At 45.4% G+C, this 17,553-nt stretch overlaps 2 protein-coding genes across 4 annotated transcripts in view; one reads left to right on the forward strand and one right to left on the reverse strand.

The window, feature by feature from the left end:
• The first annotated feature begins 1,187 nt into the window (after positions 1 to 1,187).
• Positions 1,188 to 17,553, forward strand: part of AGL (amylo-alpha-1,6-glucosidase and 4-alpha-glucanotransferase) — an 85,791-nt gene continuing 69,425 nt past the window's right edge. For both annotated transcript variants that reach the window (XM_077276374.1, XM_077276371.1), the window contains exons 1-2: positions 1,188 to 1,230; positions 3,186 to 3,304. The gene's annotated coding sequence lies outside the window, so the exon portion shown is untranslated. The remainder of the gene's footprint in view (positions 1,231 to 3,185; positions 3,305 to 17,553) is intronic.
• Positions 6,023 to 16,331, reverse strand: LOC143788785 (uncharacterized). Of its 2 annotated transcripts, none has more exons than XM_077278666.1 (3): positions 16,203 to 16,331; positions 15,707 to 16,075; positions 6,023 to 9,668 (listed from the first exon to the last, which is right to left on the reverse strand). In XM_077278666.1, the coding sequence occupies exons 1-3, from the start codon at positions 16,258 to 16,260 to the stop codon at positions 9,547 to 9,549; spliced, it is 549 nt and encodes a 182-aa protein (XP_077134781.1). In that variant the 5' UTR covers positions 16,261 to 16,331; the 3' UTR covers positions 6,023 to 9,546. The 2 variants fall into 2 exon arrangements, with proteins under 2 accessions (XP_077134781.1, XP_077134782.1); XM_077278667.1 differs by lacking the exon at positions 6,023 to 9,668 and adding an exon at positions 14,690 to 14,831.

A 17,553-nucleotide genomic window follows, 5' to 3' on the forward strand; every position in this document is an offset into this window, starting at 1 on the left:
TGATCCCAGATCCCCCAGAAGTCATATCAGGGAGTCACACCATCACTCTCTAGCTGCCCTCCATGTGTAGTGTGGGGGTCTATCTCTCTGTACCTGCCCTCCATGTGCAGTGCAGGGTCTGTCACTCTCTACCTGCCCTCCATGTGTAGTGTGGGGTCTGTCACTCTCTCCCTGCCCTCCATGTGTAGTGTGGGGTCTGTCACTCTCTACCTGCCCTCCATGTGTAGTGTGGGGTCTGTCACTCTCTCCCTGCCCTCCATGTGTAGTGTGGGGTCTGTCACTCTCTCCCTGCCCTCCATGTGTAGTGTGGGGTCTGTCACTCTCTACCTGCCCTCCATGTGTAGTGTGGGGTCTGTCACTCTCTCCCTGCCCTCCATGTGTAGTGTGGGGTCTGTCACTCTCTACCTGCCCTCCATGTGTAGTGTGGGGTCTGTCACTCTCTTCCTGCCCTCCATGTGTAGTGTGGGGTCTGTCACTCTCTACCTGCCCTCTGTGTGTAGTGTTTACAGAGAAACAGCCGCACACATGAAACTTGAAGGTTTATGAAAAATTAATGCTTTTATTTGTGCGTACAGTCATCACCAGGTGCTCAATAGCGAACGAAGAATTTGACGGACAATTAAGTTAGGGTTAACGTTTCGTCCAGGGATGGTCTTTGTCAAAACCTCACTTCTAATAAGGAATAGGATATGCCAAGAAGAAAATCAGGTTGCTCGCTCCCCAGGGTGATGGCTGGATCATCGCAGTGACTCCCTGCACAACTTGCTGTTATATCTGACTATGCACCTTACTGCCCGCGCTGAGTGTAAGTAGTAGGGTGGCGTGAGACGGTGTTCATGCGGTATTATGCAACTCTTGCAAAAACAAAACAGCCATTGTTTGTTTTTATTTTGCACCACCATAAATGTGTGACGTGTACATAGTGTCATGCTATCCTATAGAAACGCATTACAGACACTATCCCACTACACATAAGGATGATGATGACCTCTCTTCAGAAGCAGTCAGTGCAGGATTCCTCCTCCCCACACTGCTGACCTCACACTCCCACATCAGCCATTGCACAGTGGACGGCAGACAGCTCGAGCAAACAGAGACCACTGTAATCTGGAAAGAAATTGGACGTTGTCCTTGTTGTAATAAAGTTGACTGAAAAAAAATTGAATCAACTTTATTGACCACCAAAAGAGAGACAAGGAGCATTCTGGGAACAGCTGAGGTGATAGGAAGGTGAGAGGTGTTTATATATGGAGATGAGCTCGCGCTGCCGCAGGGTTAACCCCCGCACTGCCGGGGCGGCTATTAGACCTGTGGGACTAGAGGGTCTGACCCCGAGTGCCTTATACCGGGGGTCCTCCCTCCAGGCTTTCTATAAGCTGCAGTCTGGGGCAGTTATTCCTTCTACACAGAGAATAACAGGAGCAGACATTATACACAGGATACAGAGGAGGGGACACAGAGGGGTACACAGCGATCATGGGGTCCCATAGTGAGAGTCTTACGTCACTAAATATAGGTATATGGCCAGGTCACAGAAGGGGACGCCTCAAGGTTTACAGAGGTTGTCCACTACTGAGTTTCCCCTCTGTGGCTGGGGTCACACGTGCGAGTTAAATGTGAGATACCCACACGAGTCTCTCGCCTCAATACCCGGCACTGCCGCCGGCACTTGGGACCGGAGCGTGCGGATACATGTACTTCTATGCAGCTGAACGCTCCGCTCCCGAGTTCTGGCGGCAGTGTCGGCTATTGATGCGTGAGACTCGTGCGAGTCTCTCGCATTGACCCCGGCCTTAAACTGATGGCACATAGGCCGGGGTCACACTAGCGTATAGCATCAGATGCAATGTACTAATGACCCTCACCTCCAGCTCTGCTGCGAGCGTGATCCGAGTGTCCGTGCTCTGTCCCCCGATCCCTCGCATCAGAGCATCACAGCACACCTGCAGTGCAGACGGAGAAAGTAATTTCTCCATCTCCTCCATTGCTTGTCTTGGCGTATATTGGGCTGCATTGGGATGACATCTGAGTGCAGTCCGATGCTTCATGCCACCCATAGACTTATGTGGGTGCACGTGAGCTGATTCTCGGATGCACCCGCAGCATGCTGCCATTGTTCTATCATACTAAATCAGGATGAGAAAATAATCGCAGATGTGAGCTGCCCCCTAGTATAACACTGATGCGAGTGCTATGCCATGTTTTATCGCACAGCACTCGGTCGTGTTATACACCGTGTGAGCGAGGCCTTATACTCCCCTCCATTGTTGGCACTGTCTCTGCCAGCACTCACTTGACAGTACTGTGGATCCCTGTGGACAATCAGCGCTGCAGGCCCAGTAGTGAACAATCCCTTTAAACACATGAAGAGGGACATTTATTGCGGCACGTACACAGAAGTAGTGCACCTACTGAAGCCCCTTAATGTTCCCACCCACTAACATGCACCTTTCATAGTCCCCATACACTTTGATGCCCCCATAAAAGCTCACACAGCAATATTTTATTTCTAACCGAATCTGCATGTGAAAAAATCACAGCACGCAGTAGATTCTTCCGTAAATTGGAGGAAACTCACCCATTCAGGTATACGGGTACACCAAAAAAAAATCAGATCCAATACGTATAGAATCTGATTTTTACGTATATTCTGTAACATAAGAAGCTATAAATGATCATCTAAATGATTAATAGCTGCTTCTGTAATAAAGCAGATCGCATATCGTTGGCAAGTGAGAAAATCGTTTGAGGTCCCTTGAGGTAACGCTGCTGATTTTTTTATACATTGGTGTGAATGTGGATCAATTGCTTGTATTTCTGCAGGTGGTGCTCAGACTCGATACGGAATAGAGATATTTAAAAGGTTGTGTCCATTTCTTCATAAACACAACTGTCCATCCTGTGATCGCCGAACCGCCAGGGCGTTCCCTTCTTGGTGCTGCAGTCACAATGTCCATGAGTGTATATATATCCCATATGATATTTGCTTCCTGTACGTGTTCTGTGAGATTACAGAAGTGCAGCTTTTGTCTATATCAAAGCAAAACAGCCCCTTTTTGTTTCCGGTTTTGTGCTGCTTAGATTATGAAGTGTTTTTTTTGCTGTGGGTTTTTCCTTTCTTACATCACTTTTCTTCTTTAGTGAAGATGTTAACTTTTCGTGACCTTTTATTTTTTCGTTTGTAGGAAAATCTTCCAGTGCCATATTCTTCTGTATCCTGCGGTAATAATGATATGACCAAGACATCATCTGGGAGTACTGAAGGCATCCAACCTGTTAGATTGTAGATTATAAGGGTTTCCAGGTATGCAATTTTTGCATATTATATTATCCCCAATTCATACACAAAACAAAGTCTTTTAGTTCTAGTTAAATGAAGTTACTTTATGAAAAGGGATGATACCTTGGTTGTAACTAGATCACAATACAAAATCCACTGGATTTAATTCATGTTTAGCGCCTTGTTTTGTGCTATGATGACTTGCTGGCAATGGTCCAGATAGCCAGCACACTTTTATAAAGCCATCTATATTTTCTTCTATAGAGTTAAAGGGAATATGTCACCAGTTTTTGCTGCTTAATCTGAGAGCAGCATAATGTAGGGGCAGAGACCCTGATTCCAGTCACTTACTGGGCTACTTGCTACAGTTTTGATACAATCACTGTTTTCTCTGCTGCAGATCTACCAGTTCTCTGGTATAACCCCGCCCAATGCACTGATTGGCAGCTTTCTGTGTACCCTGTGCATAGGCAGAAAGCTGCCAATCAATGGTGGACATGGGGTTATACAGAGCTCATGAATATGGAGGACAACCTGGCAACAGTTTTACTAGTCCTCTAGTGATAATCTGCTGATAAAACAGTGAGTTTATCAAAACTACAGCAAACAGCCTGCTAAGTAACACATTGCTGGAATCAGGGTCTCTGCCTCAATAGCATGCTGCTCTCAGATTAGTTTGTAAAAACTTGGTGACAGATTCCCCCCTTTAAATGTCAATTTATTTTTTTGCAATGCAAGAAAAGGGAGATAAATGGCCCAATATCACTCTACACTTTTTTTTGCATTAGAAAAGATCAGAAAGCTAATTGTTGGTCTATTACTTTTTTTGAAAGCATGACAACAGCTAGCAGGTTCTTACTGCCGGTCCGCAGTCAGAAAATATGGTCAGGGGTTTCACTGGAAGATTCCCATCAGTATGGCTGCTTAAAGAATCTTGTCAACGAGGCACATACAAGGAATCGCAGCCTGTACATAGGTAGTGTCGCCGTGCCCAACCCCATTCTGAGCCATTCTGAGACATGCGTTCTTCCATGGTAAAAATGGAATGGCTGTCATTTTTTGTTTTATGTTTCAGCGGAATCACTTCTTCTAACAGCAGTAGAGATAACACAGCCGGCAGCTCAAGGAGCAAGAAATCCCTCCAGCGTCTGTGGTATCAGACTATTTACTCCATAGTTTATTGTATGGTCACAGTATTAAGACCCTTAGGTTCTGTGCACTCTGTGATTGAGCCGCGCATCCAGTAGCATAAATTAGCCTTCGGGTCCCATTGTGAAAACAATAATAATACTGCATGGTCTAATTTCTTGCCATAGCCCTCTGTATAGAAAAAAGCAGTCTGCTGCGCTTTCTGAGGCCCCAGGGTTGTGTGCCTGTGTGAAATACTTGTGGTACACATGTGTGTCATCCATGTTCTGTCCATGTGACACGTAATAGAATAGAAATGACAGATGTTTAGGTTAATGATGTGCAAAGAGATAGATGTCTGTTATGACCCCAATGGCAGAGGGTCTCAGGAATAATGCTAAGTCTGTAAATACAGAAAACCAGCTCATAGGGCAGTGGTAACTGGGCTGACCATATAACTAATCCTAGCACCACAAATACCAGCAGCCGGGGAACGTTCCTACGTTGATCCTAGACGTCTCGCGCCAGCCGGAGAGCTAACTACCCCTAGAAGGGAAAAGAAAGACCTTTCTTGTCTCCAGAGGAAATACCCCAAAAGTTGGATAGAAAGCCCCCCACAAATAATAACGGTGAGGTAAGAGGAAAAGAGAAACATAAGAATGAGCTAGGTATTTAGCAAAGAGAGGCCCACTAGCTAATAGCAGAATATAGAAAGATAACTTATATGGTCAGCAAAAAATCCTATCAAAAATATCCACACTGGAAATTCAAGAACCCCCGAACCGTCTAACGGCCCGGGGGGAGAACACCAGCCCCCTAGAGCTTCCAGCAAGGTCAGGAATCACATTTAGTACAAGCTGGACAAAAATGATAGCAAACAAATAACCCAAAAAACAAAGAAGCAAGACTTAGCTTAATTTTGCACGAACCAGGACCAGCAAACAGGAGCAAACAGAATGTGTCTGATAACACCGATGCCAGGCACTGGACTAAGGTTCCAGGAGGTTTATATAGCAACACCCCTGAAGTAACGACCCAGCTGGGTGCAAACTGAGGGAAGGAAATCCCAGAGTCATATCACTAGTAACCACAAGAGGGAGCCAAAAAAGTCTAATTCACAACAGATGTCCATGAGATATATAATTAGTGCCTTGCATGTGTAGTTTACTGTACATGTATTAAGGTAATAAATAAATGAAAAAAATGACCTGAGTTCCCCCCCATTTTTTATAACCAGCAAAGATAAAGCAGACAGCTGTGAGCTGATATTATCAGGCTGATGTACACTGGCCTGATGGAAGCCGAAAGGACACTTTTCCATTTTTATATTCCAAAGGAAAAGCTTGCCATACTGATATTTATTTGCCATACACATGTTCATTCATACATCTATCTTTCCCGACTCCCTCATGCATGAGAGCCCTCGGCCGATCATACATATGTTTCCATAGTGGAAAGAATAGAAAGCCGCTTCCGGACTTGTCTGCAAAGAAAGCAAAAGGATCGGGTGTTGAAAGTCCAGCTGCAAGTTAGTCTTATCTTATATCACTGTCCATTGTGGCCCATTATGGTGCTGTGTCCAACAATACTAAGGCTGCGTTTGACAACTAGATTGCAGCTGTTAAACGACTGGCAAATGGCTAAGTGTATGAACAGGCTGACCGCACTTCCATGTTCCCAAATATAATCATTCTGTGTGCATAGATCATCATGTTTCCTCAGGACAATCTGCTGCCGACAATGATTATTTTTAATCAACCTTAACGAGGCCGATAATAAATGAAAAACTCCTTCAGGATTATTGGTCTGTGTAAATGAGCCCCAAGAAAAAGAACTTCCTCTGTGGTAATGAATATCAAGACTGTAATTATGTCAAACACTTGGTTATTTATTTTAATTTAGTTATCAAAACAGCATCATATAGTGAAAGAGCTAGAAAAAGGCACAGAATTCTGAAAAAAAGTGCTCCAAGAGAATAAATAACAGTCCAAATCATATCCAGTACTTTGTGTTATATTATATCTTCATCCGGACATGATGAGGTACAGACAGAAAACTATTAGAGATATTCCAGCATAGAAAAGTGAAACTTATGGTTTACTATAGGCAGAATCTTTAAGTGCAAGAAACAGATGTATGTTAGGAATATATTTACACATTTTTTCCCCCTTGTTGTCAGATTGGCCTGCAGAGATGAATATAGGTAGATGTGAGGGGTATAGCGGTGCATACATACAGCTTAGGAGGGGCTCTGCCAGTTATATTGATAATTGTGGGGTAGTACTGTCCCAGCCGCACAGTCCTGTCTGGGCCTGCCCTACAATACCCGTGAAGCTGATTGTAATCCCTTCATTGTCATAGGCTACAAGTAATTCTGATTTAAAGGGAACCTGTCACTTCATTTTGCCAACTAAACTGTCCCCGTTGCCGTATAAGTAATGTAATGTGCATCGCTAACGTGTCTGTAAGATAAACACCCCGGTGTATCAGTAAAAAAGCACTTTTAATCTTTTTATCACCTTCGATGTAGATCCATACCTTCCAGTCATGTGGGAGGAGCTGGATATCGGCTCAGTTATGCTCCCATGGTTAGTAATGGCGCCCACCGCAGTGTGATTGATGGCCTGGGCTGCTTGATGTCCTTGAGCATCGCTCGGAAATCCCGCTCCTGTGCGCTGACAGCCAGGCCTCGTGTATGTGTATTGAGGCTGGCTGTATGTCCCCAGCTTGATTTTCGGTCTGCACATGCCCTGGAAATCACAGGCACTCAGCGGCATCCTGCAGTAGCTTCCAGAGCATGCGCAGATTGAAAATAAAGCTAGGGCTGTTCACCCGGCATCAGTATGCATGCCCAGGGAGCTGGGTGTCAGCACGCAGCGTGATGGCAGTGCTGTCAGTGCCATCAACAAATGCATTGGAAGCCACTGCTGATCGGGGGAGCATGACTGAACCGATATCCAGCGCCACCCTTGCAGACTCGTCAGGCATGCACATTACATGACCTCTATGGCAATGGGGGCTATTTAGTAGAGCAAAATGATGTGAGTTGTTCCAATTAAACCCCTTAATTTCTCTAGACCATTAGGTATTGATACATGTAGAGTAATGCACCTAGGGCAGAGTAATCCTGTTGCTGCATTTACATTAAATGGGACCGACCATATTTGAGACTACAGAACAGGAGAAGGACTTGGGTATTCTGGTTACAAGTAAGCTGAGCAGCAGTACTTAATGTCAAACAGCAGCCGCAAAAGCAAACAAGAATTTAGGATGTATAAAAAGAGAAATAAAATCCCGCTGTCCCAATGTATTGCTACCCCTCTATAAATCACTGGTGATGTAACATCTAGAATATCGGATCCAGTTTTGGGCTCCACGTTTTAAAAAGGACATTCAGAAGTTAGAATCAGTTCAACGACAGGCAACAAGATTACTACAAGGGATGGAAGGACTCTCATGATGATTGGTTGGAAAAGCTGGACTTGTTTAGCTTGGAAAAAAAGACGTCCCCAAGGAGATCTCATTTACATGTCTAAATATATGTGTGGTCAGTGCAAAGGACAGGTACATGACTTATTCCTTCCAAGGACCATACTAAGGACCAGGGGGCACTCATCACAAGTGGAAGAAAGGCGATTCTAGCAGCTAAACAGGAAAGGGTTCTTTACAGTTAGAGCAGTCAGAATGAGGAATGTCGATCACAGGAGGTAGTAGCGGCAGACACTATATCAGGTTTTAAAAAAGGGCTGGATGATTTCCTCAGTACATAACATTGTGGGTTATAGTTAAATTACTGACAAAATATACAATTGGTGAAGAAAGGTTGAACTTGATGGACCTCGGTCTTTTTCCAACCTATGTAACAATGTTTGTTAGCACTGACCGCTTCATTAGATCACCAGGGGTTTGGACATTGCCAGTAATAACTGCCTTAGACCACTAGAGATGTTACCATTGACCAGTGCACTGTCCTAGAGTAATGTGGAGTTTGCCATGGACTCTCAGTGCCTTAGACCACCAGCTGAACATTTCCACCAGTGACCATGAGAGGCTACAGCACTGAGTACAGCTGTAACATGTAATGGCAATTGGAAACCACTTTACTAAAAATTGTGGGACTTTAATAATTTGTTGTGACAGTAGAACTTAAAGGGCTATTCCCGTCTTCATTAATGCGTCTTGTCAGTTACAGCTTGTATATAGATCTGATTTTTGTAATTTACTGCCTATTGACATTTTCATTCTTTCTTGAGATATTAACACCTTTCTTGGCTTTCATTTACAGTTCATCGCCTTGGCGACCGACCACCGCTGCTAGATAGCAGAATATGTGCAGCCTTGGCTTTCTTTTTTCTGTTAAGCTACTAAACATTGTCTTAAAACTGGCGTGCACGGGTACCTCTTAAAATTGGCCAGCTTCAGTGCAGTGCTTAAGAGCTAGACAGCTGCGGTGGTCGGTCTCCAAAAGAAAAGGGTTAATATCTCAAGACTGGCTGTAAATTCTAGGAAGCAGAAAATTGCAAATGTGCTTTGTTTTTCAAGCACTGTCATACAATATCCATGTATGAAGATGGGAGTAACCCTTTAACCCTGCAATGGTGTAATTAAGGGGAGGCAGTGGTAGCATTTGTATCTGATCCCTGCCAAGTAAAGGGACATCATTATCATGAATAGCAAGAGATGGGTAAGAGCCCCTGGTAGATAAAAAACAATATTACTTCACACCATATTTTGGTTTACAAACTTTGCTCAAGCCTTTTTGGCACCGTAAAAGAGTAGTCCAGCATTAGGCTACAAGTCTGCAGTCACTCTATGTGCGAGGCAGAGCATGTCTAGTCGGCATGTATGGAAATGTATACTTGTGGGCACGCGCCCGACACTCCCGGCACCAGCATCGGGAGATCCTCACCGCACGCAGTGAGCACGATGTGAAGATTCACAAGTAGTCACGTAGAGTGGCTGCAGACTGGGACCCTAAGGCCAGACGACCCCTTAAATTTGCATATATCACAATGTGCTCTTTTTATTTATGTTATACATTTTTCTATTATGGTTTGTGCTCAACAGAAACACATTGAACGTTGATTATAAACGTGCAAAAAGCTGGTAAAAATGTATTTTCAATAGTTCTTGCTTCCTTAGATGTCATTGAGCCTGTCTAAGCAAGGTTTCTTTTTACTGCAATCGAATAGAAATAGAAGAAGGAGAGACAAGAAGCTGAGATATACGCTCCAGGCCACAACAAGCTGTATTGTGTCACCTGCAAGAAAAAAGGCAAATCAGTCTCCATCAGCTTATTAATCCATAACTGTTTTTCTCAATCAAAACTAGAACCCACAGGGTCCCACAGCAAAAGCCCCCCGTCATCGATAATTGTGATGATTTCACAAATTATACCAGCAAAGTTGAAGTCTGCAGCAGAATAGAGAATGGTCTGGATTTTTAATAGCATGCAGATAATTTTTGCATTGTAAAACTTACAGGAAATCCGCCCAATGTGAACATGCCCTAATGTGGGGACTTCCCAGCCGTCCTCTGGTCTAGGGCTTGATCACAGTGTGAAGAAAACAGATTGTATCTTAATTTCCCAGACAACCATGTTGTTTTTACAAACCAAAAGAACTGGCTTTTTATCTGTATATTGGCTTGTGAATTTAAGTGTTTATGTCTGGTGGGTCAAGAAGACAGACTTGCCAACTGATATACTATCTAACATACTGTGTAAAGGTACCGTCACACTCAGCAACTTTGCAAAGATAAAGACAACAATCCGTGACGTTGCAGCGTACTGGATAGCGATCTCGTTGTGTTTGACACGCAGCAGCGATCTGGATCCCGCTGTGCCATCGCTGGTCGGAGCTAGAAGTCCAGAACTTTATTTCGTCGCCAGGTCGGCGTGTATCGTCATGTTTGACATCAAAAGCAACGACTCCGGCTGTTTTTGACATGGAGCTAATAACCAGCGAGAACGAGAAGTGAGTCGCCATTACGTCACTGGATCGCTCCTGCATCGTTCTGGAGCTGCTGTGTTTGACGTCTCTACAGCGACCTAAACCTCTACAGCGACGCTCCAGCGATCTAGTTTAGGTCGGCTCGTTGTCTATATCGCCACAGCGTCGCTGAGTGTGACGGTACCTTAAGTCTGTAATAGTGACTGTACATAGAGTGTGCTAAGCTTTGTTTATTGATGTGTGCTGATATGCTAATAGTGCTACCTTGATCCCATCACCATTGTTTACCTTATCTTGATGTTGGACTCAAGGACCCTGGGTAATTCTAAAAATAGCTTACATGCCTTGGGTATAAAAAGACTCAGAGATCACATCCTGGGAGACTGAAGTAACACAGAGCTATCAGCCAGACATTCTGCAAACCACCCAACAGACAAGAGAAAGGACTGCAGCCAATTCATCATGGCACCATCACGAGGGACGCTGATCTATGATTCTATAGGAAACAACCCAGGGGTTTTCGGCTCCGGTTGGAAGGACACAGATCTGACCCAGTGACCATCTCTGAACCATGGATCTGTTTGGAGAAAGCCAGGGTTGGGACCCGCTGGTCGCCTGGTTCCATGGAGATGGTCAGATAAGCCAGGTGGTGACTCTCGTGTCAACTGGCTTTGGACCTTGTATGGACTCTATGGACAGTTCTTGGTCATCTCCCTATGCTTGTCGTTACCCCTTCTCTCTGCGTGCATCCACAGATGGAGTAGCGACCCTGGGAGCTCTGACATCGTGTCAACTGGCTTTGGACCTTGTATGGACTCTATGGACAGTTCTTGGTCATCACCCTATGCTTGTCGTTACCCCTTCTCTGTGCGTTCATCCACAGATGGAGTAGCGACCCTGGGAGCTCTGACATCGTGTCAACTGGCTTTGGACCTTGTATGGACTCTATGGACAGTTCTTGGTCATCTCCCTATGGTTGTCATTACCCCTTCTCTCTGCGTGCATCCACAGATGGAGTAGCGACCCTGGGAGCTCTGACATATCATCTACCATAATCTCGACGAGTCAGCGGAAGGGTGAGGCCCTGTAATGTGCACCATCTTGGGGTAATTGGTGGGAGTGTTCTGTTTGCTATAGTGTGCTGTGGTTCAATAAAGTATTGCCACACTGTTTTACCTTAACCCTGTGTTGTCTGTGTAGTGTATTGCCCACTGGGAGATAGAGCGGGCGTTCAGTGGTATGAGCCGTGGTCCATGCAGTTTTGCTAAAGACAGGTGGGCCAGCGGACGAGAGCACCCACTGACCCCGTTTCTCCACCATTGGTGACAGCAGTGGGACACTACTCAGCCCGGCGAAGTTGGGGAGCTGCAGGGGACTGGTGTTTGTAGACACTGTCCAGGGCTTCACAACCAGGGAGGTATACAGACAGACCCAGCAGACCATTGATGAGGCATGCACAGCAGGTTTCGGATGCCACTATATCCAACCCCACCAAAGCGGCCTTGGGAAGAGGACCAGAGTAGCTATATGACCTCAACAAGAAACGGAAACTACAGGAGATGTTCCAGCTTCAACAGATTGAATAGAATTTAATGCAGGAACTACGGAATGTGGAGGAAGCCATGCGTGGACCCAATGGATACCAGTAGTTACTCTTCAATTACGTATGGAGTTTATTCTCGTAAGGAGCATATGGAATATGCTCAAGGGAAACTGGATGATCGGAAGCCTATCATGTCTGGTTAATTAAGATGGGGGAGGAATGTGAAGAAACCAGATTGTATCTTAATTTCCCAGACAACCATGTTTTTTTTGCAAACCAAAAGAACTGGCTTTTTATCTGTATATTGGCTTGTGAATTTAAGTGTTTATGTCTGGTGGGTCAAGAAGACAGACTTGCCAACTGATATACTATCTAACATACTGTGTAAGGGTACCGTCTCACAGTGGCACTTTGGTCGCTACGACGGCACGATCCGTGACGTTCCAGCGATATCCATACGATCTCGCTGTGTCTGACACACAGCAGCGATCAGGGACCCCTCTGAGAATCGTACGTCGTAGCAGATCGTTTGAAACTTTCTTTCGTCACTGGATCTCCCGCTGTCATCGCTGGATCGGTGTGTGTGACACTGATCCAGCGATGTGTTCGCTTGTAACCAGGGTAAACATCGGGTTACTAAGCGCAGGGCCGCGCTTAGTAACCCGATGTTTACCCTGGTTACCATTGTAAATGTAAAAAAAACCCAAAAAACTCCATACTCACATTCCGGTGCCTGTCACGTCCCCCGCCGTCTGCTTCCCGCACTGACTGTGAGCGCCGGCCGTAAAGTGAAAGCAGAGCACAGCGGTGACATCACCGCTGTGCTGTGCTTTACGGCCGCCACTGACACAGTCAGTGCGGGAAGCCGCCGGCGGTGGACGTGACAGACATTGGAATGTGAGTATGTAGTGTTTGTTTTTTTTTTACATTTACAATGGTAACCAGGGTAAACATCGGGTTACTAAGCGCGGCCCTGCGCTTAGTAACCCGATGTTTACCCTGGTTACATGGGGACTTCGGCATCGTTGGTCGCTGGAGAGCTGTCTGTGTAACAGCTCTCCAGCAACCACACAACGACTTACCAACGATCACGGCCAGGTCGAATCGCTGGTCGTGATCGTTGGTAAATCGTTTAGTGTAACGGTACCCTGAGGGTACCGTCTCACTATACGATTTACCAACGATCACGACCTGCGATACGACCTGGCCGTGATCGTTGGTAAGTCGTTGTGTGGTCGCTGGGGAGCTGTCACACAGACCGCTCTCCAGCGACCAACGATGCCGAGGTTCGCTGGTAACCAGGGTAAACATCGGGTTACTAAGCGCAGGGCCGCGCTTAGTAACCCGATGTTTACCCTGGTTACCAGCGTAAAAGTAAAAACAAACAAACCGTACATACTCACCATCTGATGTCCGTCAGGTCCCTTGCCGTCTGCTTCCCGCTCTGACTGAGCGCCGCCGTACAGTGAGAGCAGAGCGCAGCAGTGACGTCACCGCTGTGATCTGCTCTCACTTTCCGGCCGGCAGACAGTCAGAGCAGGAAGCAGACGGCAAGTGACCTGACGGACATCAGATGGTGAGTATGTACTGTTTTTTTTTTTTTACTTTTACGCTGGTAACCAGGGTAAACATCGGGTTACTAAGCGCGGCCCTGCGCTTAGTAACCCGATGTTTACCCTGGTTACAAGCGAACGCATCGCTGGATCGCTGTCACACACAACGATCCAGCGATGACAGCGGGAGATCCAGCGATGAAAGAAAGTTTCAAACGATCTGCTACGACGTATGATTCTCAGCAGGGTGTCTGATCGCAGTAGCGTGTCAGACACTGCGAGATCGTAACGATATCGCTAGAACGTCACGAATCGTGCCATCGTAGCGATAAAAATGCCACTGTGTGACGGTACCCTTAGTCTGTAATAGTGACTGTACATAGAGTGTGCTAAGCTTTGTTTATTGACGTGTGGTTATATGCTAATAGTGCTACTTAATCCCATCACCATTGTTTACCTTATCTTGATGTTGGACTGAAGGACCCTGGGTAATTCTAAAAATAGCTTACATGCCTTGGGTATAAAAAGACTGAGATCACATCCTGGAGACTGAAGTAACACAGAGCTATCAGCTGGACATTCTGCAAACCACCCAACAGACAAGAGAAAGGACTGCAGCCAATTCATCATGGCACCATCACGAGGGACGCTGATCTATGATTCTATAGGAAACAACCCAGGGGTTTTCGGCTCCGGTTGGAAGGACACAGATCTGATCCAGTGACCATCTCTGAACCATGGATCTGTTTGGAGAAAGCCAGGATTGGGACCCGCTGGTCGCCTGGTTCCATGGAGATGGTCAGATACGCCAGGTGGCGACTCTCGTGTCAACTGGCTTTGGACCTTGTATGGACTCTATGGACAGTTCTTGGTCATCTCCCTATGCTTGTCGTTACCCCTTCTCTGTGCGTTCATCCATAGATGGAGTAGCGACCCTGGGAGCTCTGACATATCATCTACCATTATCTCGACGAGTCAGCGGAAGGGTGAGGCCCTGTAATGTGCACCATCTTGGGGTAATTGGTGGGAGTGTTCTGTTTGCTATTGTGTGCTGTGGTTCAATAAAGTATTGCCACACTGTTTTACCTTAACCCTGTGTTGTCTGTGTAGTGTATTGCCCACTGGGAGATAGAGCGGGCGTTCAGTGGTATGAGCCGTGGTCCATGCAGTCATGCTAAAGACAGGTGGGCCAGCACCCACTGACCCCGTTTCTCCACACACAGGTCTCTTGTTTTTTTGCCTCCTCTTCTTTCACATTCACTATGAGCTTTTTGTATTCCAGATTGTCACCCAGTACGCTCATGTTCATTGCAGTTGCTTGGTGTTTTCATATGTTATCTTAAAGGGAACCTGACGTCACCAGAATGGTTATTTACCTGCAGACATAAGGGTAATCTGCAGATAAATAGCTTTAAAACCTTGTGTAGCTGGTGACTTGAAGTGCAGCTATGCAGAGAAAATGGAGTTTAAATCAGGGTAGTGCGACACGACCGAGAAAAACTGTACGATCAGATTTTCACAGATATGGAGAGAAAAAAAAAGTTTCTCCATCTCCTTCATTCTTTCAGTCCGTGAAAATCAGAACGCACTTGGCCCCATAGGCAAAAGCTGGCCACCTGTGATCCACTGATTTGTCAGTACATACAATGATCAGGTTTTATGTCATTCTGGATGATGGGTTTGTTCCTATTGATAAAGCTGGGGAATGTTGTATCATCTCAATATTAGGACTAGTTTTATAAGCCCTGATATGGCAGGATTATGCCCCAATGTGGGTGTTAATTGTCTGTTCCTTGCCATAAGAGACCCACTATACCTCTGATACTCCAATTTTACCTGATTCTTACTCCTTTTTTGCTGGGCCATTTTTAATACATACTGTATGTAATGGAATCATGTTATACATGGTTATTTCTCGGTCAGCTTTCTTGAATAGGGCTAGGTCTCTGTTCTTATTTCCTTTCTGTCGCTGATTCCTCTCTGTTGCAATATACAATCTTGGGCCACCTATCTATTAAGAAAACTATTACCGGTATTTCTTATGTATAGTAATGCTAAATATGATTGTTTGGATACCAGACCACTCCTTTACTATTGCTATGTTCAGGTGTTGTGTAGATTTATGGTTACGTGCTGTGTTGGTTTTATGTCTCAGGACACTTGACACTTTCTATGTGTGTATTGCTTAGTTGTGGAGCTATGACCATGAATGATGTCACTGTACAGCTGCGTTCACATGAGCAGGTTTTACCTTTCTCCTGGGTCACATACAGGCGTCTGGTGCAGCACTTGTGCTCAGTTCCTCGGCTCGGTGGAGACCGTACCATCCAGCAGCTGTACTCCCCAGCATCCTCCGACCTGATCCTTGTCACAGTCAGAGTAGCATCTTTGCGCAGGAACCAGTCCTTGTGCATTGCCGTCCTATGGGAATAATCTGCACTTAGGTTGGTTAATGTATTGCTTTTGTCATACACCACAATGGCCTCGGTTCCTTCCGTTATTTTCTTCCAGATTACGGTGAGATTATTCATAAACTTTCCATAGGAGAAGTGACAAGACAGGACCACAGAATCCCCTACACTGGCTGTGACTATTTGCCTTGAAGAGCAGATTGGGATAGCTGGGGATGAAAAACAGAGAATTTATGTTCAGGACGAGCAAACATTATAGATACAGGAAATATTAGGTCTTGTCCCCCCTTTAAATTCTTAAGTGAGGTCAGGTAATAGGAGAACAGTTTCACTTACCTGATCCTGCAGTGGAGGACACTGCAGAAAAAGCGTAGAAGTAGAAGAGGAACGCCATGACGGACGATGTTATCTGCACGTGGCTGTCTAGGGGAGATCACTCCGTGTTGTGGGTTAAACTGATCTGTGCAGATTAATAGAGGAAGCTGTCATGTTTTCACTTTCATTTCCACGTCATAGGCAAGAAATTACAGTTACGAAACAATCAGCATGTGATCAGTCAGAAGGAACATTAACCATCTCTTATCAATATACCAGCCTGGTTTACATTACTAAACATCAAAATTATTAGTTATTCCCCGAGCTACAAAGAGCACAGAAGAAGTGAAATAAAGTATCGCCCCACGCCACGGAAAAGGTGGAGAATGTGGTAATCTGTAATGGGCTGTTAGCCAGGGGTCACCACACCATTGGAGCGACCTGTGCAGCCGCACAGGGGCCCGTAAGGTAAGGAGACCACTACCATCTTCAAAGCAGGTGGAATTGTGCATTATGATGAGCGGTTTGGCTGAAAAGGGCCCAAATATTGTTCCTGCAACAGGGGCATCTTCTGTCTGTGCCCACCCCGGCTGTAAGCAGAGCCCTCCATTCTCACTATCAGTGAATGACACAAATTGCAATACTCATAGAATTGGTACAATGAAGTACAATATAAAAGACACATGAAACACAAGTGGAAAACCAAAGGACCCCCAGCCTGACTCAATTTGGAGAATGTGTTCTTGGATACCATTTATGATGATTTTATTACATTACTTTGGATGACATTGTATTAAGTAGATTATTGAAGGGACCTCTCTTCCAAACATGTCACTTTTTAAGATCCCAACTATAAGTTATTTGCTGTTTCCATCCCTCCCTTATCATGTTACCTTACAGTGAGGAGGACATTAGCAGTGTTTCTATAGTGCAGACACATCAGTGATAGGACAAAGCATGGCACCTACAGTGCAGGAGCTTTTACCACATCTCTTCCTTAGAGGCATTAGTGTGGGGTTGGTTCCCCCTTTGCAGCTATAGTAGCTTCCACTATTCTGGGAAAGTTTTCTACAAGAGGCGTCTCTGGGAATTTTCTCCCATTGATCCAGAAGAGTATTTGTGAGGTGAGACACAGATGTTGAGGGGAGAGCCTGGATTGCCGTCTCCGTGTGGGCCAGTCAAGTTCTGGGACACCAGACTCATCCAGCTACGGACCTCGCCTTCTGCACTGGGGCACAGTCATGCTGAACAGAATAGGGTCTTCACGGAAATGATCCCCAGAAGGTTGTACGCTACAATTATCAAAAATCTATTGCTATGCTAAACTAGAACTAAGGAGTCTAGGCCGACCCCTGAAAAACAACCCCATAGC

Source organism: Ranitomeya variabilis, chromosome 8 (assembly GCF_051348905.1).
Source record: "Ranitomeya variabilis isolate aRanVar5 chromosome 8, aRanVar5.hap1, whole genome shotgun sequence".
In the NCBI taxonomy this organism is placed as follows: Eukaryota; Metazoa; Chordata; class Amphibia; order Anura; family Dendrobatidae; genus Ranitomeya; species Ranitomeya variabilis.

Bases quoted from the DNA above. Each gene is read 5' to 3' on its own strand.
- LOC143788785 (XM_077278666.1), bottom strand. From the start codon at position 16,260: ATGGCGTTCCTCTTCTACTTCTACGCTTTTTCTGCAGTGTCCTCCACT. The intron at 16,076-16,202 runs GTAAGTGAAACT...TTTCATCCCCAG, and splicing joins GTCCTCCACTGCAGGATCAG to CTATCCCAATCTGCTCTTCA. The intron at 9,669-15,706 runs GTAAAACCTGCT...TTTTTCTTGCAG, and splicing joins GTATGTGACCCAGGAGAAAG to GTGACACAATACAGCTTGTT.